At 43.9% G+C, this 27,636-nt stretch overlaps 1 protein-coding gene across 1 annotated transcript; it reads left to right on the forward strand.

Moving 5' to 3' along the window:
* The first annotated feature begins 762 nt into the window (after nucleotides 1-762).
* Nucleotides 763-27,636, forward strand: LOC143974231 (uncharacterized). Its single transcript, XM_077475397.1, has 5 exons — nucleotides 763-922; nucleotides 6,135-6,352; nucleotides 10,598-10,821; nucleotides 21,467-21,653; nucleotides 27,376-27,636. Exons 1-5 carry the CDS (start codon nucleotides 855-857, stop codon nucleotides 27,471-27,473), a joined length of 795 nt encoding a protein of 264 aa, XP_077331523.1. The 5' UTR covers nucleotides 763-854; the 3' UTR covers nucleotides 27,474-27,636.

Raw genomic sequence — 27,636 nt, forward strand, 5'->3', positions numbered from 1 at the left:
ATATCAATCAGAATAACATATACCCAATAAATACTATCCAAACTTATTATGGGCTAATGAGTTCAACTATGAAACACATCTAGAGTGTATCTACACAGCATGAGCCCCTCTAAAGACCTTGATGATGCATGTAGGAACTATATGATTGGTAGAAGAACAAATGTAAAAAAGAGACAAAAAAAATATATGTCAAAACAGGGAGGGAAGAATAAGAATAATATTCAATTTTTGCTGAAGCATGGGTACATCCCTGAGAAACTACATTTCTGTGCTTAGGTGGGTGGCCAGTGAGCAGTAAAACAGTGGCTCAACTGACTTTTTTTTTTTTTTACCACCCACACATGCAAAGAGCCATATATAAGAAGACTGAAAAGACAGAAAAATAAAAATGTACATACAGTCTTCTGCCACTAGGGGGCAGTGATTATGCATATTTGCCTGTAAAATCCAGTATCTATGGCAACTCCAAACACATAGAATAAACAGAGGAACATCTAAATCTTGTTCAGACACAAATTATAGCAGTGTATAAAAATACTATCATGTTGCTGCAGCTATAATTGGCAGTACTTTGATGTTTATTTCAGGCTATTTTGTTGTAAGAAGAGACGAGTAATTGAATATTATACAATTAAATCTGAAACATTTGAAATTAATTATAGCTGCTAATTGAATGTTATGAATTATTTGGTACTCAAAAGCACAATTTCAAATCCTGTAAAGAAACGGGTTATTAGAGTATCTGGTTGTGATAACAAATAGCTTTGTGTCTGCGGTTACTGTTACCAGGCAGAAGAAGTATCCATCCAGGGTGTATATAGCAAGCTGTGTCTGTGTCAGCACCGACTCGGAAAATGCCTGTTATTTTACCACAGCTATCTGCGTCAATGTTTTCTAGTTATGACCCCAGATATATACCAGGGTAAGTGCTTCTCTACATGCATAAAGCGCTTTTTTTTCTCTCTCTCTTATATATTGAAAAGGGGGCAATTATTGGAACTGCTATTCATTTATTGTTATTATTATTATTCAGGATTTATATAGAGCCAACAGTTTGTACAATATGAAAAAAGACAGTACAGTTACAATACAGTACAAAACAGAAGCATTAGGAGTTCCCTGCTCATGGAGCTTACAATCTAAAAGGGAGGAGGAGATGGTAAAAAAAAGTAATAACTGTGGGGATGAGCTGATGGAGGTGGCCGATGTACTGTTTTTAGGTGGAGGCGGGGTAGGCTTTCGCTGAATACACTTATTATAAAGTCTCCAAAGTCTTCCCATCACAGCCCCCCCCCCCCCATTAGAGTATCCTAACCAGAGCCCCCTATCAGAATCCACCCCATAAGAGTCCACCCCATCAGAGCCCTCTCATCAGAGCCCCCCATCAGAGTTCCCCCTTATAAAAGTCCTCCTCATCAGTGTTCCCCTTCATCAGAGCCCCATCACCAGTGTCCCCCTCTTTGCTTCCCACTCATCTATGCCCCCCCTAATTAAAGGGCTGTCACCAGTCTCCCCCATAGCCCCCAACTGTCCCTGATTTGGAGCAATGTCCCTCTGTCCCTCTTTCCCCCTCATTTGTCCATCATTCTGGTCTGATCTATATAGTTGTATATAAAATGCACTTTGTATTTTTCAAAAAGTGTTTCCCAATTTATAAATTGCTGCATTTGTACATTTTAAAAACCAATATGAAGGAATAGTAGTGGTAAAAAAAGCCCCTGTGGATTTAATTAGCCTTTTTTGGGGTTAATTCTCCTTTAAGGGGGGCATGTCCTATGCCTACATACGTTTGATAGTAGGTGTCCCTCATTCCCATCTCAAAATGTTTGAAGGTATGGTCTCCCCTCATCACAGCCTCCCCCATTCTCCATCAGAGACCTTCTATCATCTGCGCTTACCAAGCAGCAAGAGAATAGTAGCTGGGACTCAGAGGATGGAGCAGCCAGAAAGGGTTGCTGTTTAAAAATCATAGGGGTCCCATACAGCCTACCTGACAGGGCAAACCCCCCGAAAATATCAAAATGATGATGAATAATGAAATCCCTGCTAAATCTAATGCCACATACACACGGCCGAACTTTCCGGCAGACTAGGTCCAACGGTCTTCCCGACAGACTTCCGGCTGGGTTCCGACGGACTTCCGAACAAACGGACTTGCCCACACATGAACGGACTAAGTCTGTTTGTTTTGAACGTGATGACGTCAGACGGGACTAAAAAAGGAAGTTCAATAGCCAGTAGCCAATAGCTTCCCTTGGGTCGTATTTGGTGCATTGAACCAGCATACAGACGAACGGTTTTACCAATAGGAGTTGAGTCCATCAGACAGATTTGAAACATGTTCTATTTCTAGGTCCTTCTGATTTTTATAAATGAAAAACAATCGGATTAGCCCACACACAATCGGAATGTCCGACAGACTGATTCCGTCTGACCTAGTCTGCCGGAAAGTCTGGTCGTGTGTGCGCAGCATAACAGATAAAAAGGTATTAAATAAAGCTCTCTGTGCGAATAAGGTATTGGGACTCATTCACATTGGCCATTTAGCATGTACAATGTAAATGAGTGTTTTTTTTAATCTGGCTGCAGCTGTGTGCTATGGGGACGTAGCAGCTGTACGAACACTGTACGCAGGTCCTAATTTTACAGGTGTGTGGATGCAAGTGGCTTGAACACAGACAGTGTGCATTCAGGGCCAATTCACTAAGACCCCTTTTACATTGAGACAGTTTTCAGGCGTTTTACCTCTAGAAATAGCGCCTGTAAAGAGCCTGAAAACTGCCTCCCATTCTCTGCAATGAGTGCATTCACACCCGGGCAATGCGCTTGTGGGACGTTAGAAAAAGTCCTTCAAGCAGCATCTTTGGGGCAGTTAGCACTCCCAAAACACCCCTGCCCATTGCAATGAACAGGCAGCGCTTCCGAAGTGCCTGAAAAGCGTTTTGGAAGCGCTGCAATACGGGAGTATTTAACCCCTTCTAGCAGCTGAACAGTGGTGCTAAAGTACCGCTTAAACAGTGGTAAATCGCTAATGGCCGGCGCTTTCAGTGTAAAAGCAGCCTTTTATCTGTCAAATCAGGACCTGTGGCTATACTAATACAGGCGATGCATCCTCATAGACTAATAGACTAATAGACCACCTCAGCCGCACAAACACACCGCTCATTCACATTGCAGGGGCCAGAGAACCCGGGTGAATGACCCCTTCATTTAAAAAAAATGCTACTTAAGAGCAGATTTAGACATGTGTCTAACACTCTCTTGCCTCTGAAGTCCGCATTTGGATCACGCTCCAGAGGCTACTGACAGGCGGTGAGGAAACTATGTGACGCCTCCTCACCTCCTGCTTTAACCCCTTCATGCTGACCATACACAAATATGGGGCCCAAATTGACTGAGCTTTTTTCTCTCAACCGAGACCCCCAGGCCCCGTTCTAACGATTGAGACCCGGAACGTCCGATTCTGGGTCACCTGATCGCTGCACAAAAGTAATAGCGTTTACAAAATAGGGGATAGATTTAAGGAATTTTAATTCTAAAATGTCAGGACAGTACAGATACCCCCCAAATGACCCCTTTTTGTAAAGATGACATTCCACGGTATTTAGTAAGAGGCATAGGGAGTTTTTTGAAGTTACAATTTTTTGCCCACAATAGTTTGGAAAATGAAGAATTTTTTTATTTATTTGTTTTTCCACAAAAAGTTATTTCTCACACATGGCATAGATAATTTTTCAGTTACACACCAAAATATATTCTGCTACTCCTCCTGAGTATGGTAATATCACATGTGTGGAACGTTTCCCCAGCCTGGCCACATATAGAGGCCCAATATGCAAGGAGCACCGTTAGGCGTTCTAGGAGCATAAATTACACGTTTTCTGACTATGTATCACATTTTTGAAGGCCCTGGAGCCCCAAAACAATGAATATTACCCAGAAAATGATCCAAACTGGAAAGAAAACATGCCAATGTATATTCTACAAGGCATAATGAGTCTTAACATGTCATTTTTTTCCACAAGTTTTTGGAAAATGTTGAAAGAAAGTGAAAACCTATTTTTCTTTTACACAAAGTTGTCAATTTATAAGATATTTCTAACACATAGCATGTACATAGCAAAAATTGCACCCCAAAATATATTCTGCTACTCCTCCTGAATATAGCAATACCACATGTGTGATAATTTTACACAGCCTAGCCACACACAGGGGCCCAACATGCAGGGAGCACAGGCAGGCGTTCTAAAGGCACAAATTACTCATTTCATTTCCTGAGTCCCTATCACATTTTTGAAGGCCCTGGAGCAACAGGACAATGGAATTGGATGTGGCAGATGATCACGGACAGATGTGTGCAGATGATCACAGATGGATGTGGGCAGATGATCACAGACAGGTGGGAGTCAGATGTGCGCAAGTGATCACGGACAGATGTGCGCAGATGTGTGCCAGATGATCACAGACAGATGTGCACAGATGATCGCAAACAGATTTGCGCTAGATGTGCGCAGAGGATCATGGACAGATGTGCACCTGATATGCGCAGAGGATCACGGACAGATTTGCACCGGATGTGTGCAGATGATCACGTACAGATGTGCATCAGATGTGCACAGATGATCACGGACAGATGTGCGCAGATGATCACAGACAGATGTGCACCAGATGTTCACAGATGATCAGACAGATGTGCGCAAATGATCACGTATTTGACCCAGAAACTGTGCTGCAGCGCAGTGGCCAAGCCCATACAGTGGTTTAACCGGACAGGTTCCACTCAGAACAGGCCACGCCATGGTCGACCAAAGAAGTTGAGTGCACATGCTCAGCGTCATATGCAGAGGTTGTCTTTGGGAAATATAGTGCTGCCAGCATTGCTGCAGAGGTTGAAGGGGTGGGAGGTTAGCTTGTCAGTGCTCAGACCATATGCCGCACGCTGCATCAAATTGGTCTGCATGGCTGTCATCCCAGAAGGAAGCCGCTTCTAAAGATGATGCACAAAGAAAGCTCACAAACAGTTTGCTGAAGACAAACAGACTAAGGACATGGATTACAGGAACCATGTCTTGTGGTCTGATGAGACTAAGATAAACTTATTTGGTTCAGATGATTTCAAGCGTGTGTGGCGGAACCAGGTGAGGCGTACAAAGACAAGTGTGTCATGTCAGCATGGTGGTGGGAGCATCATGGTCTGGGGCTGCATGAGTGCTGCTGGCACTGGGGAGATACAGTTCATTGAGGGAACCATGAACATGTACTATGACATACTGAAGAAGAGCATGATCCCCTCCCTTCAGGGACTGAGCGACAGGGCAGTATTCCAACATGATAATGACCCCAAACGCACCTCCAAGACGACCACTGCCTTACTAAAGAAGTTGAGGGTAAAGGTGATGGACTGGCCAAGCATTTCTCCAGACCTAAACCAGACCTAAACCCTATTGAGTATCTGTGGAGCATCCTCAAAAACGGAAGTTGGAGGAGCTCAAGGTCTCTAACATTCACCAGCTCTGTGATGTCGTCATGGAGGAATGGAAGATATTCCAGTGGCAACCTGTGAAGCTCTGGTGAACTCCATGCCCAAGAGGGTTAAGGCAGTGCTGGAAAATAATGGTGGCCACACAAAATATTGACACTTTGGGCCCAATTTGGACATTTTCACTTAGGGGTTTCACTTACTCACTTTTGTTGCCAACGGTTTAGACAATAATGACTGTGTGTTGAGTTATTTTGAGGGGACAGCAAATTTTCACTGTTATACAAGCTTTACATTCACTACTTTACATTGTAGCAAAGTGTAATTTCTTCAGTGTTGTCACATGAAAAGGTATAATAAAATATTAACAAAAATGTGGGGGGGGACTCACTTTTGAGAGATACTGTATATATATATATATATATATATATATATATACAGTATATAGGCCAGATAGATATATTATACTATATAAATGTATATGGACTGAAGAGGAATGTTAAAAATGTTTCAGAAGGGGATCGGTTGCAGCAAATGTTTTTGACTAAGGTTTATATAACTAAAGACCTTATATAGAACTTTATAAATAACATACCAAGCTAAAACAGATTTTATCAACATCATTTTGTTTTAAATTACTGGCATATTTTCTTAGTTATACAGGTTATACTTCAAAACTGCGAAGTGATAGGGGTAACATATATGGCAACGCAACTCTGCAGTCTCGTGATTATGAACCAGGCCTCCAAAGATCTTCAGAGCTTCCTGTGTCTGCATGGAGAGAAAACTACAGAGCATCCTCTGATTTACACCTTGGGGGAGTAATTACTAACATAGCAAGTGAAAATGCTGAAAACTGGAATAATAAAAATGGTACAGCTGTATTTAAACTTAAATAATACATTTCCTAATAAATTATCTGATTTTCGTTTACAGTAGGCCTACAGATCAATGTAAATGTAAACTGTCCCTTTTAGGCTCCATTCACACTGGAGCTCATAAAGTTTGGGCATTTTTTTTAAAAGCCCATAAACTCCACTCTATGTTATCCTATGTGTCCATGCACACATGGACATTGTTGGACGTTTATCAGCAATGGAGTTTATGGGCTGTTTTCTGAACGCCATAAAATTGCGTTCAAGAGGAGTACTGGAAATGCCACTGGTAAAAGGTGTTAAACGACGGTTAACGCTGTAAAAAGAGCATTAAGCCTCATTCAGCGTTTCTCTGTCTCTCTTCAAATGGGAGCCCATTGATTTGAATAGAAGTCATGCCAGAAGTCGGATCATCATGATCCGACTTGTGGTGCAACTTGTGTGCTGAGGATGAATTGGCGTGGGGTTCCCCCCCTCGGACGATACCAGACCCTTTGGTCTGGTATGGATTTTAAGGGGAACTCTATTCGCTGAAAAAAACGCGTGGGGTCCCCCACCAAAAATCCATACCAGACCCTTATCCGAGCAAGCAGCCCGGCCGGTCAGTAAAGGGGGTGAGGACGAGTGAGTGCCCCCCTGAACTGTACCAGGCCACATGACCTCAACATGGGGGTAGGTGCTTCGGGTCAGGGGGGTCCTGCGCCCCCCACCCCAAACCACCTTGTCCCCATGTTGATGAGGACAAGGGCCCTTCCTGACAACCCTGGCTGTTGGTTGTCGGGGTCTGCGGGCGGGAGGCTTATCGGAATCTGGGAGCCCCTTTAATAAGGGGGCCCCCTGATCCGAGCCCCCCACCCTATGTGAATAAGTATGGGGTACATTGTATTTAAAATAATTTATTAGGCAGTTCCAGGGGTCTCTTCCTTCTTCTCCATGCTTTCTGGCCTCTTCTCCGGACTCTCTGGTTCATCTGTCGCTGTCTGGTATCTTCTGCCGGGCTCCTCCGCTATCTTCTGCTCTTTTGCCTGCTCTTTTACTAGCAGTGGCCCGGTCTTCTCCGTCGTCTTCTTCCCTCTTCTCTTCTTCCGATGTTGGCACAACACTCTCTCCCGCTGTAATGCGGTGTGCGCAGTGCGTAGCGACTTATATTGGCATGGGGCATGGTCACAGGGTGATGTCATCCGGTAACCCCGCCCCTTATGACGTCACCTTCACCATCCCATCATGCCCCGGGTGGTGACGCCCCATGCTGATATAAATCGTACACATGGCATTACAGCGGGAGAGAGTGTCATGTCAACATCGGAAGGAGAGAAGAGGGAAGAAGATGACGGAGAAGACCAGGCCACTGCTAGTAAAAGAGCAGGCAAAATAGCAGAAGATAGAGGAGGAGCCCAGCAGAAGATACCGGACAGCAGCAGGGGGGCATCTTAGCCTCACTTGTCTCCATACCCAGGCACTGAGAAAGCGACGGTAAGCAGCGGAGGGCGCGGGTGATTGGCGGGAGGGGGGCCCTCTCCTGCCACCGATAACGGTAATCTCGCGGTGAATCCACAGAGATCACCATTATCGTAAACACGACCAACTCCTGAAAAGATGGACATCTTGGTTGTGGCAGCAGCTGCTGCCATTACCGGGATATCCCTCTTCAAAGTGCCGACATATATGTACAGGAGTTGGTCGGAAAGTGGTTAAAGGGGGCTCCCCCCCTGCCCTGAAGCACCTACCCCCCATGTTGAGGGCATGCGGCCTGGTACGGTTCAGGAGGGGGGCGTTGGCTCCTCCCCACCCTCTTTTCTGACCGGCTGGGCTGCATGCTTGGATAAGGGTCTGGTATGGATTTTTGGGGGGACCCCACGCTGTTTTTTTCAGCGAAAAGGGTTCTCCTTAAAATCCATACCAGACCGAATGGGGCTGGTATCGTCTGAGGGGGGGGGGAACCCACACCAATTTTTTTTTCATTTTGACGGGGTTCCCCTTCATCCTCAGCACACAAGTCGCACCATGATGATACAATTTCTGGTGCGACTTCTATTCAAATTAATGGGCTCCCATAGGGAACCATTCATTTTGAATAGAGGCACAGAAATGCTGCTAAAAGCTAGCACCGCTGAACATGCATTAACGGCAATGCAAAACGCTGATAAAATCACATTTTTCAACCAGTGTTTTCTGCCAGAAATCTGGCATCCAGAAACTGCTTTTTTGAGCTCCAGTGTGCATGGAGTCTAAGTCTATGAACTTGGAAAACAGGAACATTTGTTTATTTGTTGATTTTCATGGTAATCTACCCAATAGCATGGTTATGCTGTTATATCTGGGATCCACATAAATGTGTCTGAAGTCATGGGTGCTTGTATTTCTATATGACCCTGCATGCTGTACATTCTCCAGTTTTCATGTAGTCTAGACTTATTAAAAGGGAAGTTAATTTGTAAAAAATTTTAAGAATGCAGAATGAGTTTGATGCTCGTAGATTTGGTGCTCATTACTGAATTAACACAAGTATAAAAAAAATCTTTAAAACAAGCCCTCACTTACCTCTGCAGCCACTTCTATTCTTGATTAATTTGTTTTAAAAAATACTCCAATTTCTCAACAAAGACTCTGAAGTAAGGTTTGTTTTAGCAAGCTTCTGATGCTTAGTACGATGAAAAAATTGTATGGAAAATACAGCTTTCAGAGCGATTGTGTGATAATCTGATCACTAGTATACAGCTTTCAAGAGCCAATCACAATAGTTCATGTGAAAATAAAGGATCAAACACAAAAACATTTTTTTTGGATGATAACAGAATGTACGATTTTCGTATGATCAGTACAGGATTTGTCCGTAAAATAAAAAAACAGAAGACCAAGACCACACATGCTCGGAAAAGAAAGAATACATTACAATACGATACAACACATTGTATCACTTCCAAAGTTGTATTTTGTCATATGACAATTTTTGTAACTTTAGTAACCTATTGGTTTTCAATATGAGACTGGTATGCAAAAAAAAAAAATCGATCATTCATCCGATATTCTTATTGTGTGTACTAGGCTTAACAGCTTAAAAACATTTACTGTTTGTTTATATTGTTTATATTCTGCTCTCATAGAAAAAAACACAGATTTCCAGTGCCACTGTTGTGAAATTTGAAAAAAGACATGCCTCCACAATATCTACTAATACAAAAGTGATTTATGGCTTGTTTTAAAGCAGTGGTGCCCAACCTTTTGAAAAGTGAGGGCCACTTAAACGAAGCGGTAACCAGCCGTGGGCCACAATGAGCAGCTCCGTGTCCACTCGCCATTTGTAGAGTGGACACGGACACAGCCCGCTCTACTCTATGGGTCTTCAGATCCAATTCGCCCAGATGGAAGGGGACGGATCCCCTTCTGTTTTTTTAGCAGATCAGAGTGGAGGTAGGCAGGTATAAAAGTCAGTTTACATCTGCCGCTCCACAGAGGTGAATGGAGAGTCCAATTGGGTCCGCCTGAAAAACAGACAGGTGGACCCGATCAGACTGATCACGTGATGCGCTGTGGTTTACCCGCACCATATTCTGCAGCGCAGTGCACCTGTGGCTTTCCTGCAGGTTAGCTGCACTTAGCCATACCTCTATTATATCCTGTAAGTGTGGTGCACTTTCTGAAAGAACACCAAAACTCCTGCATTCAGAAAGCTCCCCAAACTCGCAGGTAATAACAGAAGTCTATGGCTCAATGCAGGTAACCCGCAGGTGCAGCCCATTAACCACTGCAGAACAGATCTGCCCATATATACACTTTGATTTTAGTAATAAGCTTACCTTTAATAACATTCCATTCACATATCATGGGATGCAGCTGTCCAAGGTAGAGTGCATTTGGTATAAATCCGCCTGAGACAGGAGCCGGCGCTTTACAGGAAGCGTCAGCTTATGCAGCATTGCTCTGCAGCCGCTTGCTTCCTCTACTGCTGGCTCCATTTACGACACTGATGCTCTGGGATGGCCAGTCGGCAACCCGCAATCTGGGCTTGCCGACCTGCAATTCCAGAGCAGGAGGTCATGGGTTTCATGAGAGTGCTCTGCGGGACACATGTGGCCACCAGTTGGGTACCCCTGTTTTAAAGTGTTTTTCACTGTTTGTTCAGTATATGTAAATAGTTGGTGTGCATAGCCTGTACACATGATTACATAATTTGCCCATTTAAAGTAGTAACACTGTAAAATTTAAACTCATACATTGCATGATTTCTTGGTCTCCAATCTAGGCTATTTCCATCCAGTTAGTGGAAAGTATCATATTATACGAATGAACCATACTCTTGATGGTGACCCTAAAACTTCATCAGCCATAAATGCAATTGAGGAAGTAAAATATGGACTGACCAACCCAGCTAAATCGATGCCTTTGGAAACAAGAAGATGTGCCTCATTACAAAACAGGTTGGAAACTCCAAAACAGGCAGCAAGGTGTATCAAAAGAGCTGGCCAGGTTTGTGATCTATTATATTATTTTATTTCCTATTAGTGAAAGACAGGTGTTAGCTCTCTTACATTGTAAGGCCTCGAACACACAGTACAAAAATTAGAAGGGAAAAGTCTCAAGACGAGCTGTCTGCAGATTTTCGGATTGTTAGTACGATGCATTCGACAGACGATTTGACTTTTACATCAGACAAAAGCTGGATGTGCAGGCTATAACATTTTTGTCTGATTTGAACTCAACGTCTGATTTTCGGATCATCAGTACACAAATCCATCACACAAAAGTCAAAAGTACAAACAGGCATACTCGGAATTATGGAAAGACTGGGAAGAGTTCGGTATTGTAAACTACTGTTCGTAATCTAGAATTAACATTCGTGACGCAGCAATTGATGAAATGTCAAAATTCTCTTCTTTAATGAGATAATAATGAAGCTGCTTTGCATGTAGTTATGGCAAAAGTATTTTTAAAAGGCATTTGTTTTGTACGATCTGAAAATCACGAATCAACACTCACTAAACTTCTACTAACATGAAATTAGCAGAAGGTAGTACATCACCACGTTTGTGTTTGTCAAACAACAATTTGTGGATAGTTAGTATGTTAGATACAATCCTGCAAAAGCCAGTTTGACAAAAATCTGTCGCTCGGTTATCCAACAATCAAACCGCGTGTAGGAGGTTTTAGTCCTAAGTACCAATGTATCTTGCTATAAAATGGTCAAAGTAACAAGTTAAAGGGAAAAATCATAATTAAAATGTAGCTCCACTTTTTTTTGAGAAAAAAACATTCCCCTTCGGGTGATCTATAAACATTGCAAGGTTTATAACAATCTTTATTGCAGATTCTTACCTTTTGTTATTCTGAAGAAATCCCTGTGTGTTTCTCTGTATGTATCCATGTGGGAAAGCAAGTCTAATGGGAGTGGTTTCATAATTATCAATCAGCTGTGCACCTGGCAGGGCACTAATGAGGAAATCTGCAGGGCCTGCATACCTTTAAACATGATTTCCTAATGGGAGTATCTTACCAAAAATTACCTTTTTGTTCCAGGGGATGCCAGAAATCTGACTTCTATCTTAGTGTAAACTTCTGTTAAATTTGTGTGCCAATCACACAAGCAGGAAATTATGTTTCTAGGGGGCGTTCCGTACTCATTCTGTTTAAAGTACACCTCCATGTAGCCATATTTCATTGTATTTTAGGAAAATTACAGAGCTGCATATTGAAAGGGAAAGTAAATTTTTAATAACATTCAATTACAATATGACTTGTGCTGCAATTATATACACTATATTATTTGTTCATTATTTGCTATCTTTTTCCCCACGAAAGTGGAGTTACGCTTTAAGTTTATTTATGTATCCGCATACTTAGTCTTAAAACCTTAAAAGGTTTAATTGCTATGTGAGAAGTCCCCTTCACTTCTTGTCTACTTCTTAGGTGTCATACAGGTAGTGAGAGGGACTCTTCCCAATGGGGACTATAACACAAATAAAACCAAATTTACTAGTAGAATAAGGAAATTCAAGAGCCTCTGTCAGGATTTATTGTTGTCTGTGTCCCATGAGGCTTATTTTATGGTGTGTCGCGGCAGGCTCCTGAAGAGCACGTGCTATGTTTTTAGGGTTAATTACAGTAAATTGTGGTCTCAGCATCAGTTTGGCTGGACCATATTATGTTCTGCCTGGACAAGGGTGTGGGTCTCACGTTTGGCAGGCATTGGAACGCAGTCTGGTTGGACCCATTGGGTACCAATCTCTCTCTCGTAGCCAATCAGCGGATGCGTTGTCTCACTGTGTATTCCAGGAGAGGGTACCTAAGGTGTTGATATCCCGTGGTTCTTGGTTCCGGTCCAGAAGTATGTTCTGAATCCCTGGTCCTGGTCCTTCTGACCAGCCCCCCAGAGGGCCTCATGGCCTGGGGTGCAGATCCATCCTTTTCCGAGTCTCGGGCTGGCTAGCCCAAGGCACAGTAACTGGAAGGAGTGTTCCAAGGTGGTCCGGTGCCGTCTCGGTTTTGGAGAGGCCCAGCAACTGAGAATGCAACCAGGGGAGGACTCTTCAGAAGAGGGCCACGCACAGGGCTGGCTGCTCGGTAAGAGCCTGGAAGCTAAGCTGGAAAGGACACCAAGGTGAATCCACATTCTTACAGTGTCGCCGGACTGGCTGCAAGATACTGGTACTGTATGACAGTTCCTAATTTCATCCTTCAGTTACAACCAAGTCTGAGGCAGAGACTTTTCTCATTCTAAAGTTCTACAACCAAGTCTGAGGCAGAAACTTTTCTCATTCTAAAGTTCTGCAATCAAGTCTGTGGCAGAGGCTGTGTGTGCTTTGTTTTGAATCGCCTGTCGGTTGCTAAATGCACAAAAAGGGGATTTATCCGATAGCTGTAACATCCAGCGAATGGCTATTCTCTGGATTGTATAAAGAGAGACGTTCAAGTATTAACAGTTCCAAGAGTACTACCCATACCATCTATTCCTTATGCCGCGTACACACGGGCGGACTGTATGGCGTACTTAGTCCGTCGTACAATCCGACGGACAGTCCGTCATACTTTCGACTGAACGGACTTGACCACACACGGATACCCAAACAGTCCGTCGAAAGCTTGCGTGATGACGTGTACAGCACGTACGACGGGACTAGAAATAGGAAGTCCAATACACAGCAAAGCACCCTTCCGCCGTGTAAATCCTTTCTGGGCATGCGCCATTCTTAGTCCGTCGAACTAGCCTACTGACGAGCGGATTGTCCACTGAAACCAAAGTACGACGGACAGAATTTCGAAAAATCCGAAATACTTAGTACGCCAGACTGCACGCTGAAAAAGTCAGCTGAAGCCCACACACGAGCGGACTGTCCGCTGAAATCGATGGACTAAGTACGCCATACAGTCCGCCCGTGTGTACGCGGCATTACTGAGAGACTGTGTTCTGTTCAACGTTTTGCAAATAAAAATCCCTAAAGTGGATTCAAGTGTCGGTCTCTACAGTTTATTGGGCCATAAACCTCAGGAAACCCCTAGACGAGCCAGCCGCTCCTTCGGGGGTCAATGCTACATGTGTATAAAGGTGCTGGGTGTCAGAGACGTTCTCTTCCAGGTCCATACAAAACAAAAAAATTGGAAAGGAAAATTAAGAAAATGTTTTGGCTAGAATTGAATTTTGAAGGATCCCCATAAAGCACCAAAAATGGTTACTAAAATATGAAAATAGCATGGGTTAACCAAGCTCTAATAAATGTAAACCATGCTGATAAGTATGTACATACAGTACAGTATATACAATACATATAAAGCAGTGTAAGTAACTGCATAAATTAATATGTCAGTGAGGTAATGCACTATAACTTGGGGCATGGCTTTACACCCCTTAAACTTTAAGAACCCTGTCACAGTGTCCTATATTATTTTTATTGAGCAATCATGCATGCTTTGATGAGTATTGATGACACTTCTTCTAAAAAGTTTTTGCCCATTACTATCTAATGGGACTAAACACATATACAGGACAGCCATACAAATTACCCTGACCCTCAGAACACCAAAATGCATGCAATGAAAAACACTCGTGCTGGCATATGGTGCCTTCCAAGTAATTAGGTCAGATATGTTTTTTGTGACATGTCTTCCCACACCAAAAGCATGTGGAAATCTGCCTGGGACAGTATGAATAAGCCCTTAGAGGTAAAACACAAGGCAGTTATAAACTATTGCTTATATTACAAATCAAAAACACAGAGGGCTTATCCCATTATTAAATGACATGCTTGAAGTAACACAGATTCATTTTTAGGCCCCAGTTACCACCTCAATCTAACTATAAAACACCCAACTGCACTTCAATAATCACTGCTGCTGGTTATTAAGGCATTCCTGGTTTATAATCCCTGTTGATCTGCTCTTTGAGAAAGTAGTGCAATGTTTTCTGAGCTGGACATTGCTAATTCAAATGGTTGATTGACTGGTGCTCAGAGCTTGTAGACCTGCACAATCCAGCAGTTGGGGGGATCTGGAGAAGCATAATCTATTTCATGGTTTAATTTATTGGCCCATTTGCAGCCTGCAGTAGAGTGAATGCTCACATTTCAGCTTAACCTCCCTGGCGGTATGATTATGTCAGGAATTTTGGCGCAAAAGCAATTCAATTTTTGCATGTAATTTTGGTGTTATGTATTATAGGTCTGCAATTATTAGTAATTACTTACTTAAACCGACCAAAAAAGACTCTAGTAGACACCCCAGATGTGATAAAGTTTGAAACACAAAATCATGAATTATAATCTAATAAATAATATAATTTTATTCAATAATGTAATACAAAATAATGATATTTGTCAAACAAAGAAAATTCAATAAACATCCTGAGTGTGATAAATTTTGAAACAAGGTACAGCACACAGTCCGACGTCACAATCCGGACAATGGAACCTGCTTTCTTTTCATACTTTCTTTCCATTGCTATCTCTCTTTTAACAGCAAACCACACACATGCTGGTAGGTGATGCCTTTTTAGCAGTTGGCGGTATGTAGTCCATAAAGTGACGACCTGTTAGGCGTTCTGGGTTGGCAACGTCAACAGCGCGTCGTCCAGGTCTGTTCGCAGCTACTGATGGTGTCTGGTGTTTGACAAAAATCTGCTCAGCCACCTTCCAGATAAAATCAGAATGAACAAGAGGCTTGTCACTCTTTGCTCTGTACAGGATATATGAATTCCAAAGGCATTCCAGAAGATGCCTGAAAATCTTTTTATAATATTCATGAGACACACGTCCTTCTTGTCTCGCCATCGCATTACCATCATCTTACTCTTCTGCCAGGCAACCATTTCTCCGTTTTTTTTGTTTTTTCTTGGAAAACATAGATGGCATGTCACATCAGTTAGGCCTAACAGTACCATACTCATCAGTCTTGATTTGTAGCAAAACCTCAAACAGTTCTGGAGACGTGTAGAAATTGTCCATGGTCACACAATATCCCTGGTCCAGCAATGGCTCCAGCAGTGTAAGGACAGATGATGTGGCCATCCCATAGCCACTGTACCTGGGGTTGAACTTCGTGCCTTTATCGGTGTAAATGACCAAATTCCAGATGTACCCAGTGGATGACTCGCAGAGCATGTAGGATTTGATGCCAAAACCGCGCTCTTTTGGATAAAATAAACTGTATCTAGCTTAGGCGTCCCTTGTAGGCCATCAAACTTTCATCCACGCTGACGTCCCTTTCTGGCACGTAGGTCCGCTGGAAATTGGTCACAATGATTTGGCATACCTCCCAGATTTTTTTTAGTTTGGGCGCCGGATGCCTGGCCTCATCAAACTCTTGTTCGTGAAGTGGAAATACTTCATGATGAGGGAAAACCAGTATCATGACATCACGGTGCCAAAAAACGGAGTGGCTAGTAATTTATTGGTGGTCCAGTACCATTTCTGGAGCGGTTTTCCCACCACCCCCTGAAGAATGATGAGTCCCAGAAACTGCCAGATGTCCTCTTTGGTCACCGGTTTCCACTTTCTGCTTCTGGAAAACCTGGCATGCAGCATCGCGGATTGTTGCTCTTGGTAGTGATTTGTCTCTGTGACAATTTTTTCAATTACCTCCTCAGTGAGGAATAATTGCAGGTATTCCAGAGGGTTGTCACACTCAACTTCTACCTTCATCACAGGTGATCCAGTGAAGGGGAATCTTGGTGGCGCTACCTGGTCCGTATCACAGTCAATAGGGCACCAAGTGCGCACAACGCTGAGGTCAGGTGCAGGATCATCACTGCTGTCACTTGCCAGATCAGTGTCAGTGTCAGATGACAAATCTCCCCATGACTCACTATCGCTCGGTTCTGAGAGCAACTCCGTGTCGCTGTCACTCAACTGGTCCAAAAGCGCTTTTGTAGCGAAGTGGCGCTTTTTTGATGCCATGTTTTATAAATATTTTATGGGCACAAATTACAGTACAATGGAGGCAAGGGGCACTGTACATTTATCAGTGTCAGATCTGAGATGATACAGAGTGTTTATGTGTTTGTGTTTCACTTTTTAATTTCCCGCCCAGTTCCGCTCCCATGCGCCGCTGCTGCTCGCAGGGAACGGAACCAGGAAGTCAGATGCCGTTGACCTCCAGCGGAGGACATCGCTGGATCACAAGGAGAAGGTAAGGGCTCTGCTGACAGCTCTACAATGTTACCCCAAGTGTGACTCGGGGTTACCGCTCCTGGCATAGAAAATCAACCCCGAGTAACGCTCGGGGATACCGCCAGGGAGGTTAATGACCACTGCTTGTGGCGTGAGAACTGACACTTCCTGTGAAGAAACTACATATCCCCAAATCCTTGGATCTCTCAGCCTAGCACTGGTGCAGTAATTAGAACTGACACAGCCACAAACAGGCAGAGCATTCACAGAGAGATCCCAGTGAATGAATGAATGAATGAAATACTTGTATAGCGCACAATGCGAACTGAATCGCCTCTAGGCGCTGTGGCGAGCTTTGATCATCTGCTAAAAGAGGAAGGTCTTGAGTTTTTTCCTAAAAGCCAGGTGATTTTCTTCCAGGCGGATGTTGATTTGTAGAGCATTCCATAGCCGAGGCCCTTGGACAGCGAATCTCCGATCCCCCATGGATTTATGCCGGGCTTTGGGCATGAGGAGGAGGTTTTTTGCGGGTGAGGCAAAGGGTCTTGAACATGATCCGATTTTTTATGGTTAGCCAATGTAAGCTCCTCAGCGAAGGAGAGATGGATTCCCAGGTTTTTTTCCCTGTTATCAGCCTTGCTGCCGTGTTTTGGATCAGTTGTAATCAAGTTGATATTGTGGTAATCCTATGTAAAGCGCGTTTGCGTAGTCCAGTCGTGAATTAATGATTGTTCCAACTACCACTGCTTTGTCATTCTTTGGGATAAAAGGGATGAGTCTGTGAAGCATGTGCAGCAGATGGTGAGATCCACTGACTACTGCTCCTATTTGCGCATCCATTGACATTTGTGTGTCTAAAATAACCCAGAGACTCTTGGCTTTGGTCTTTGGGGAGATAGTCTGCCCAAAGACGGTTGGTGGAGACCAGGAGGTTTTGGTTGCGGGCTTATGATTTGGGTGTAAGATAAGAAGCTCTGTCTTTGATTCGTTCAGCTGGAGGGAGTTAGTGGTCATCCAGTCCTCTATTGATTTGAGGCAGTTTTCAAGTTGTTGTTGGTGATCTTTTTTTCCATTGATCTGGAATCAAAGTTGCGTGTCGTCAGCGTAAGAGTGGAAGCAGAGATCTGAGCATCTGATGATTTGAAGGAGTGGGCGAATGTACATGTTGAAGAGAACGGGTGACAAAGGAGAGCCTTGAGGGACTCCACAGGTGACTGCCTGAGTTTCGGAGAGGAATTTTCCTAGTTTCACTGTCTGTGACCGATTTCCTAGGAAGGACGCGAACCATAGGAGAGCTATGTCTTGGACTCCGGCTACTTCTGTGAGGCGGACGAGTAGAGTATTGTGATCTACTGTATCAAAGGCTGCACTTAGGTCTAGCAGTACGAGGAGACATGGCTCTCTGTCATCTGCTGCTTCGAGGGCGTTGTCCCAAATCTTGAGGAGAGCTGTTTCTGTTCCATGACCTGGGGTGGAAGCCTGATTGCAGAGGGTCCAGGGGTTTGTGAGTATCCAGGTGGAGTTGTAGCTGATGTACTACTACAGCTTTCTCCATGATCTTAGAAATGGTGTTGAGGCTTGTAATTGGCCTACGGTTGTTTGGATCCTGAGGGTCCAGGTTTGGCTTCTTGAGTAGAGGTTTGATGATGCCTTGTTTGAGGATGCTGGGAACAATCCCTTTGTGGAATGATCGGTTTATGAGGTGGGTTATGGTTGGAGCCACGATGTCGGAGCATTCTTTCAGTAGTTTTGTGGGGATGATGCCAATAGGTGAGGTACTATCACGCAGTTTATTAATGATGTTTTTTGCGGTGTCCACGGTAATTGGGGATAGTGAAAATTTCGGCGGTTGCGGTATGTTGGTGCAGACATCCTCTTTATGTATTTGCTGGCTGAAGTCGGATGTTTTCTTCTTACAAATTGTTTCCCTGATGGTTTTGACTTTATCGATGAAAAAATCCGACAGTTTGTCACAGTAATCCTGGGATTCACTTTCTGGGGGTTCTAGGCACACCGGACTCATTGATTGATTGACCAGTTTAAACAGTTCCCGTGGTTGGTTTGCGGCCATTGAGATTGTATATGAGAAGTGGTCCTTTTTGGCTTTGAAGATTGCTTTCCAATAATTCTCTGTGAGACCTTTGAAGTTAAAGTGGTTTTCCTCGGTGGGATTTCTTCTCCATGTTCTTTCCGCTCTTCTGCGTTCTTGCTTTAGTACGGCGAGGGAGCTATTAAACCATCCAGAGTTTTCCTTCCTGATAAGAGCCCTGCGTTTTGGTGCTACCGAGTCTGCTGATTGCAGCAATGCCCTGTTCAGGGAGTTGAGTGTTTCCTCTGTAGAGTGGTTTAAGGTTATTGTAGTTATCTTGTTGGACAGAGTGGATTTGAAGGATTCAGAGTACAGTTTTTTATGCAATCTGGTCCAGTGCGTTGTTGTTACAGGATTCCGTTTCTCGTTGGTGATGTTGGTAGCGATTTTGAATTTGATGGCGTGGTGATTCGTCGCATCTGTAGCATCAGGGTTTCCATAAAAGGCACTGGGTTCTGAGATGATGGTTTAGTGAGATCCAGGTGACCTTTAAAGATCACTGCTAGGCCTCCTCCCTTTTTCCCTATCCGGTGTTCGGTTAGGATCCTGTAGTTTTCCGGCACCAATTCGGTGAGGATGGTGTTGCAGAGGTTAACCAGCTTTCGGTGATGAAGAGGCAGTCTACATTGTTCTCGATGATGAAGTCGTGTACTTCCAATCTATGTTTGACTGCAGACCTGGCGTTAATCAAGGCGTAATCTAATTGTAGTGGTTGAGTAGATGTCTTCCTGTGGTTGGGGGGTTGCTTGTCATCCGGTTTTTAATAGTTGTTCTCTTTGAAGTATTTTTTGTATGGAAGATGGCAATGTGATGTTGATGTTCCTTAGTCTGTGCAGAACTTCAGCTGAGTATTTGAAGTGGCACATGGTTTGTGGATGCTGTTGATGGTACTATGGGCCTAAGATGATGATCCTGATCAGGGTATTAATCCTGAGGAGGGGCTAGGTATCAGACTTGCCACCGTGCTTGAGGCTATTAGCGCGCAAGTTGATCAGGGGATGCCTATATGGATGAGGAAGGAGTTGTTGTATTCGGTTGCTGGCTGTTCCGGCTACCTTTACTTGAGGTGAAGGTCCACTGCTCAGAAAAGAAGTCTGGCTGTGATCTGGAGTAGTCGTCCTAAGATAGCGTGAAAAATGGAATGGAGGCCGGAGGTAGGGGTATGCTAACCTACGGTTGCTCCCGATTGTTCCAGAGGAAGGCGAAAAAAAACCCTGGCAGTAGCAGCCAAACGCGCCAGTGGGACAAAAATTCCTTCCTGACCCCCGTAGGTGGTCGGACAGAGTCCCTGGAACAATCACTGGGGGGGGGGGGGGAGTGGAGGTGCGAGCTTACCTGGCTGCGGTGGTCCCTGTAAGCCCACGTACACACGGTCGGAGATTTTGCCAGCCAAATCCGTCGGATTTTGCCCGTCGGATTTAGTCAGACGGATTGTGTCCGAAACTGTTGTATACACACGATCGGGCCAAGTTGGCGAAAAATCCGATCTTTCAGAACGTGATGACGTAATTTCGTTACGATGGGACTACATTCAGGCTAGTAGCCAATAGCTTTGATGTAGGAATTTGATCTGAGCATGCGTGGCACTTGGTCCGATGAAAATGCTCTACACATGATCGGATTAGGTCCGTCCGGCCGAGTTGGTCGGGAAATATTTCCAACATGTTGGAAAATTGGGTCGGACGGAGATTCGGACGGAATCAGTCCGATGCATACCACACACAGTCGGATTATCTGACGACACGGTCCGATAAGACTCATTCCGACAGATTCTCCGACCGTGTGTACAAGGGCTTAAACAGTCTGGTTCCGGTGAATCTGGCTTGCTGTCAGCCTGACGTTTCTTGAGAGCGGTCTGGTTGCCCCTTGCAGTGGGAACTTTAAAATGGAGGGGAGGATGGCTGTAGGATAGAGGTTAGAGACTCCTGTCTTAACTCCTGTTTTCAACTCCTGGTTATTAACTCTCCACTTTAGTTCAAAAATCCACTTGTGTTCACAAAATCCACATGCAAGCCACCATCAGGGAGCAAGCTGCTGGAAGAAATGTGTTTTCATCACATTAGCACTCCCACATTTGTGATTCAACACAGAGAAAATAGCAAAGCATGGATTGAACGCTGATTGACCCAGGAACAAGAAGTTGCCACTGCTTTAGCGAATATGGACAATTGAGGTGAATGAATACATGCACATAGGGAAGTTGATTAGCCATGACACTACAAATTGCAGCCACAACTTGTGATCCCAACATTACAATGTAAGGCAATAAAAAAACAAAAAAAACATAGGGAATATACAGTAGCTACACTAATACCTAGTTAAAACAACTCAAACATCTACAAGTGTAAAATGTCTTCAAATGTTGTACAGTTACTTGTTAGCAAACAGACTAACACCTGCCTAATGCATTTATTTCTGCCCTGTACAGATAGCAGAGTCTTCAAGTACCCCTACAAACATAAATCAAAAAAGCAAGACCAACCAAACTGATTATATAGGAAAAGAACACTCTTCAACAATACCCATGAAAAATGAGTTTCTTCAAACAAAACAAGGAAAAATTATTTACAGAACTAATAGCGGTCTTCTTCCCAACTACTCTGGATATACTCCTGGTATTGTATTTATATATATATATTTCTTTGATTCTCACTTTTTCGTATCTCTTTATTTTAAAGTGCTTAATCACAAAACTGTATTCCTGTTTTATAGAGAGTGAATTCAATTTATTTTGAAATTAAATTTAAACTGAAATAGATAAGGGAAAGCATAATGTGCACCAAGGACCTAGGTGGGCATAGATATATAGACTATAGACTGGATTTTACACAAACGTAACCTAACAACAGAGAATTGTAACGCATAGAAGAGGTGGACTTACTTAAAAAAAAAATATGTATTGCGGGTATTTCACAAATTTCTGCCAATCTAAGATGCATCCAACTTTCCTAGATCCCTTATTGTTGCCTATCTGTTCTTCATTGACAGATGAGAAGTGATAAAGAGTATTTTGTCTTCCTATTTACTTCTCCTCTTCTGGCCACTGTCAATTTCTGCTGATTTTGTTTGAAAATTTTAGTCCACATTCAAAGCCAGCGCAATAAAAACCAAAAAAAAAAAAAACATGCTTTGGTATAAAAATATTGAGCACATGGAGTTTAGAGCGTTGGTGCTGATTTACTAAAGGAGCCGAGGCTGTTCACTAAGCAAAGTGAATGTTTAATTTATTAAGTGAATGTAGGTATAAAAAAGATGAACTTTGAGAACTTAATCACGAACAAGAGAAATTATGTTGCAAAAGGTTTATTGAGTGAATGCAGCTTATTTACTAAGTTCAGTGAACAGTCTATTCCTTTAAAAATAATTTCACTTTGCATACAATTAAAGTGTATGTCTGGACACAAAAATCTAATTCAGTACATATCTCCAATGCATGCACATTCCCCATTTCTTAAAAAAAAAGAAAAAAGATGTCGCAGGTACAGAAATATGTGTGCTCCTAACTTTCTGTATGGGCTGACAGCAAATTCCTTTTCTTACTCTGAAATCCTAAACAAGGTTGTCAGCCCTGTCTTCTGGACTACAGAATGTCCTCCATCCTCTCTGTTCCTTTGCACCTGCATGCAGTGATTTCTATTCTAGCCACACATACTGTTTGTAGAGAAAGGGAGTTGGGGGCAGGGGCGTAACCAGAAATCACAGGGCCCCATAGCAAAATGCTGTGTGGCCCCCCCCCACCAAAAAAAAAATGAACTAATGCCATTGAACAACAGACTACCACACCCATGTGGCACAGTACCCAGGCAACAGCTTATATTAATTTTGAACAACAAAGTATGCAGTATACTGTATGCAGCCCCTGAAGGGAACACATTGCAAACCTCCATGCCTTCTAACCAATTTCTCTTCTGTTATATAAAACAAAATAGTTCAACTCACCATAATGCAAAATCAGTGGGATCCCTGAGCGTGTCACTTGCCATCATCGCCTGCCACCAGATGCAGATTGTAACTTGTCACACCTTGCGGAATGTCACTTACCACATGTTGCAGATTGTCCACTTGCCACATCCCAGATTGTCACTTGCCAAGTCACCTGCACACATTATGGATGGTCACTTGCCATGTCCTGAATGGTCACTTGCCACACATTATGGATTGTCACTTGCCACGTCCTGGATTGTAACTTGCCACGTCACTTGCCACACATTATGGATTGTCACTTGCCACGTCTTGGATTGTCACTTGACACACATTAAGGATTGTCACTTGTCACATCACCTGCTACACGTTGCGGATTGTCCACTTGCCACGTCGCCTGCCACCAGATGCAGATTGTCACTTGTCACACGTTGCAGAATGTCACCTGCCACATGTTGCGGATTGTCCACTTGCCACGTCCCGGATTGTCACTTGCCACGTTACCTGCCACACATTATGGATTGTCACTTGCCACGTCCTAGATTGTCACTTGCCATGTCCCCTGCCACACATTACGGATTGTCACTTGCCACGTCACCTGCCACACATTACGGATTGTCACTTGCCACATCACAGATTTTCATTTGCCATGTCCCCTGCCACATGTTACGGATTGTCACTTGCCACATCCAGGTTGTCACTTGCCACGTCACCTGTCACACATTACGGATTGTCACTTGCCACGTTCTAGATTGCCACTTGACACACATTACAGATTGTCACTTGCCACATCCTAGATTGTCACTTGCCACACATTATGGATTGTCACTTGCACATCCCGGGTTGTCACTTGCCACATCAACTGCCACACATTACGGATTGTCACTTGCCACATCACCTGCCACACATTACAGATTGTCACTTGTCACGTCACGGATTTTCACTTGCCACATCACCTGCCACATGTTACGGATTGTCACTTGCCACATCCAGGTTGTCACTTGCCATGTCACCTGCCACACGTTACGGATTGCCACTTGCCACGTCCCTGTTTGTCACTCGCCACGTCGCCTGCCACACATTATGGATTGTCATTTGCCACGTCATGGATTTTCACTTGCCACGTCACCGGCCACACGTTACGGATTGTCACTTGCCACGTCCCTGGTTGTCACTTGCCACGTCACCTGCCACACATTATGGATTGTCATTTGCCACGTCATGGATTTTCACTTGCCACGTCACCTGCCACACGTTACGGATTGTCACTTGCCACGTCCCAGGTTGTCACTTGCCACGTCGCCTGCCACACATTATGGATTGTCACTTGCTCTGCCACTTTCCTGCTGTGTCACAGAGTCAGGCAGCAGATTATCAGTCAGGCAGCAGAGAGATAATGTCATCTCTCTGCTTCCTGGCTGCCTGCAAAGTGACGGGGGAACTGCACTGCAGGGATGCAGGGCGGGGAGAGATGATGTCATCTCTATGCTCCCCCGCCCGTCAGCTCCCTGATTGGCCAGCCCGCTCACGCCCACGGACCGCCCACTCTCTCACCAGCTGACCGGCCACTCTCATCCGCCTCCCACTATCACCCGTGGAGCCGCTGACCGCCCGCTCTCACCCGCGGAGCCGCCCGCTCTCGCCCGCGGACCACCCGTGGAGCCGCGGACTACCCGCGGACCGCCCGCTCTCACCCACGGAGCCGCCCGCTATCTCCCGCGGAGCCACTGCGCCTGTCCTCACTGGGCCCCACTTGACTGCGGGCCCCATAGCGCCCGCATGTGTTGCTATGGCGGTAGTTCCGCCACTGGTTGGGGGTATGCCTACATGAATATGAATTAAGCTCCTAGCACTTCCGCTGCAAGAAGTTTACAAACCTAGTGACAAGGGAAGTAATAGATGCTGTTTCTCACAAAAAAAAAAAAAAACAAGGTTAAAGAAAGAAAATAATCCTGGAACATGTTTTAGAGGTGAAGAGGAAAGTTTGAGGATACATTTGGATACCTTAATTAAAGTGGAGCTCCACCCAAAAGGGGTGTTCGATCCCCCCCCCCCTCCACTGCCACATTTGGTACTTTTTGGGGGGAAGGGAGGAGTGGTTTTGACTGGTACCCACTTCAACTTTTGAGTAAGATCACCACAGCGATCTCCGAGGATTTCCTGCCCCTCCTCCTTCCCCCCACTGCATTATGGAACACACATAGGTCCCAGAAGATGGTGGGACCATTTAGAAAGCGCAGCACAACTCACACATGTGGAGCAGGAAACGGGCTGTGAAGCCTAAAACATAAAAAAAAAAGAGAACGCAAAGCCACCCTAGTGTAATGTGGCTTTAATATGGTAAAGTTAAAGTGGTTGTAAACCCTTACAAACCACTTTGACCTACAGGTAAGCCTAGATTAAGGCCTACCTGTAGGTCCAAGAAATATCTCCTAAACCTATACGGTTTAGGAGATATTTACAAAAAGACAGGCACAGCTGTCTGTGGCGTGCAGGCACACTGAGCAGGCCACAGATCACTGCGATATGCCGCTCGTGTCGGCTCCCGTGCGCATGCGCGGGAGTGACATCATCGCGGCTCCGGCGAATCACAGCTCTGTAGCAGCGAGACCCAGAAGTCACTCCGGGATACATGGGGCTTCGGGGGCTTCATTCTCAGGTAAGTTATTCATAATGAGCTAGTATGCTATGCATACTAGCTCATTATGCCTTTGCCTTGCAGGTTGCATTTTTTTTTTTATTGGCTTTACTTCCTCTTTAAAAACACTACAATGGTCAAACAAACATTGTGTGAAGATTGGCCACAGTGGAATCCTTACGCTGTATCTCACTCCTAAAACCACCTCAAGAGAGGAGGGGGGGAGCCTTGGAAGTTCAAACTAGCTGCCCAGATCCTGACAGCACAAGGCTATCCACCAGCATTCTCGATGTGCAGATGCTAAAGTGCAAGCGCTATGTTCAGCCGGAGCAGCTCTCTGAGGACACACAAACCCACACAAGCAGGATACAGGGAGGGAAGAGAGTGTGGACGTCACACAGTTGCCATGACAATGCGTTTTGGAGGCATGGCCTCCTTCCTCAGTGGAATGCTTATGTCGTATCTATCTTCACACAATGTGACTTTGACCATTGTAGTGTTTTTAACTTTACCATATTAAAGCCGAGTTACACTAAGGTTGCTTTGCACTCTCTTCTTTTGTGTTTTTGTCTAGATGTGTTCCTGACACCCAACGGATCCATAGAGAGCAGCAGCATCCTTTGAATTGTCTAATTACCACCAATAGCTAGCTGGAGGGATATACTAAACTGTTGATCAGCGCACCTGTTAGTTTTTCTTTTGTGCATATTTTTTTGCTGTGAAGCCTGAAGGCTTCACTGCCAGTTTCACCTAATAGTGAGGCTGGCGCCAGCACCTAAATTCGACTGAGAATTCGGCTTGGGGTGCCAACAACTCGGGCTCCCGGGACTTGTAAGTGTCCATATATTTAAAGTCAGCAGCAATAATATTTGTAGCTGCAGACTTTTAATTTGCACAGACTGGAGCTCCTCTGTCCTCTATGTTCTTATTTTAAAGTGGTTGTAATCCTCAGTCATAGAATCTGAACTTAGCAACTATATCTGTAATGTTTACTTATCTCTCTCCAAAGCTCTAAGTGCCAGTTCTCTCTAGTGCTTCGTTCCTCTGTTATCAGCATGAGTCACTTCTGCAAAGTTTTCCCGACAAGTGAGATAAATTAGTGTCGAGAGGGAGGGGGGAAGAGCTCAGCAGACAGCTTTTCTATTTTGAACACTATTCTGTGGAGGGGTGTGTGTGCCTTTCCTTCAGTCAGCTCTCACACACTGTAAGTGCAGCCTCTACACGCCCTCCTCTGTGCTCCTGACAGATGAAGAAAGATTTTAACACTTTTCTGCCCTTTTGAAGGGGTGTAGATAAGAGAATACTGCAGATAAACCAGTAAAACCTACGTAGGGAGATTTGTTTCATCTCTGTATAGCACCTGCAGCTGTTCACTGGGTATATGTGAGGGTTTACAACCACTTTAAGCTATGCAGTATTGTATTGCTTTTCACTTGTACAGGAAAAGGGCAGATATCAGCTGCGCTTCTTTTAGGTTGCTATAATGCCAACTTTTTTAAGACTTCAAGTCCTTGTAGTTGCAAAGATAGGTAGAGTTATTGGGATAAATGATATTATACATGCATGGTAGTCGATTTTTTTCTAAGATGACACAGAATCCAACTTTCTCGATATCCTGTAACTTTGCTGCTTTAGCTCTTGGATTGAAGTGCCTTACTCTTAATCTCTTCTCTGCATTGTAACGATATAATATAATGTATCACACACATATATAAATTAGCTATATTTAATATACTGTATATATATATATATATATTTTTTTTTTTTTGTTACAACAGGACAAATGTTTCTTATCGGAAACACATGGGGAAGGAGCAGCGTGAATGCCCTAGGAAAGCTACGAGAGCAGAGATTTCAGTGGACATCTCTCTTTTAAAGTTTCTGAAATGGTTTTGTCGAAAAATACTCAGTGTTCTATATGAAGCCTTCCAGAAATGATTTACTGTTACATCAATGGATTGTTTTTGTTGAGACTTATCATACATTTAAATCATACTTCCATCACCAAGCATTTAAATAAAGAATTGATTGTTTTAAAA

The sequence above is a fragment of the Lithobates pipiens genome, unplaced genomic scaffold (genome assembly GCF_037356315.1).
Source record: "Lithobates pipiens isolate NorthernLeopardFrog02 unplaced genomic scaffold, aLitPip1_a1.2 Scaffold_13, whole genome shotgun sequence".
NCBI lineage: Eukaryota > Metazoa > Chordata > Amphibia > Anura > Ranidae > Lithobates > Lithobates pipiens.